Raw genomic sequence first — 1163 nt, 5'->3', positions numbered from 1 at the left:
GGTATAAGGCCACGTGATGGCAGCACTTTGGGGACAGCGTGTGACTTGTGAGGGGTGACAGCGTGGGGCACCTGAGAGGTTTCTTTCCCTGTGCGCTGCAGTGTGAGTGCTATATCATAGGACATGCCACGATGCCACCACCCCTTGGGAACCACAAAAGCCACATGAGGAGGTGACATCACAGCATCCTGTCCCCAGGGGGAAAAGAAAGTCGATCTCCTGACACTCCCTGTCCCCACTGCAGTCTCGCTGTCCCCACGCCACTCCTGTCTCATGGCACCAATGGCACTGGTCCTCATCCTGGGTGAGTGACAGTGGGGATGTGGTGCCACAGGGGTTGGTGGCCCTGAGTGGTATCAGTACCGTGTTCCTTGCAGGTTGGTGTCTGGTGGCAGCCAGTGGGGCACAGCACCGTGAGTATGGGGACAGGGGGGAATGGGGAGAGAGGGAGGGGAGTGTGGGGAGGGGGCCATCAAAGGGGTCGAGGAGGGTGTGCAGGGACAAGGCTGAGTGGTGTCCCCTGTCCTAGTGCCCCGACCCTCCCTGTGGCTGCACCCCAGCCAGGGGGTGTCCTTGGGAGACACTGTCACCCTGCGGTGCCACCTGCCCAGGCCAGCTGCCGTGGTCTGGCTGTACCAGGATGGACATTTGAGATCCAGTAAAAACACGGACAAAGAACAGTCCATGGTTGAGTTCTCCTTGGGTAGAATAAATGCAGAAGATGCAGAGAAATACTGGTGCCAGTACCGGGCTTTGGAGCCACCAGGGATATCAGAGAAGAGTGACCCTGTGGAGCTGGTGGTGACAGGTGAGGGCCCTGGGGACAATGGGTGTCCCTGTGCTGTCCCCACAGGGCCATGTCCCACTGCTGTCTCCTCTCTGCACTCAGATCACAGATATCCCCCACCCGGGATTTCCTTGAGCCCTGACGAACACGTGGAGACGGGGACCAATGTCACCATCCGCTGCTGGAAGAAGGACTATGTGGCCGCCTTCCTCCTGCACAAGGACGGGCACTCAGCCCCTATCCAGCACCAAAACCCCAGTGGTGGGGGCACAGCCACCTTCACCCTCTATGGGGTGACCCCAGCCGACTCTGGCACCTATAGGTGCTCCTACCTCATCAGAGGTTGCTGCTTTCTGTCCTCACCCCTGGGGAAAAG

General features: G+C 59.4%; 1 protein-coding gene across 1 annotated transcript; it reads left to right on the top strand.

The window, feature by feature from the left end:
* Positions 1–273: 273 nt before the first annotated feature.
* Positions 274–1155, top strand: LOC110391717 (T-cell-interacting, activating receptor on myeloid cells protein 1-like; the record flags this gene model as incomplete). The annotated part of the gene is made up of 4 exons (XM_021383675.1): positions 274–304; positions 378–413; positions 530–808; positions 890–1155. Coding segments are annotated over exons 1-4 (612 nt in total), but the record flags the coding sequence as incomplete, so codon positions are not given.
* Positions 1156–1163: the final 8 nt, after the last annotated feature.

The sequence above is a fragment of the Numida meleagris genome, unplaced genomic scaffold (genome assembly GCF_002078875.1).
Source record: "Numida meleagris isolate 19003 breed g44 Domestic line unplaced genomic scaffold, NumMel1.0 unplaced_Scaffold470, whole genome shotgun sequence".
Classification (NCBI taxonomy): Eukaryota; Metazoa; Chordata; class Aves; order Galliformes; family Numididae; genus Numida; species Numida meleagris.
Note: the sequence above shows the minus strand (reverse complement) of the source record. Positions and strands in the feature narration are given on the sequence as shown.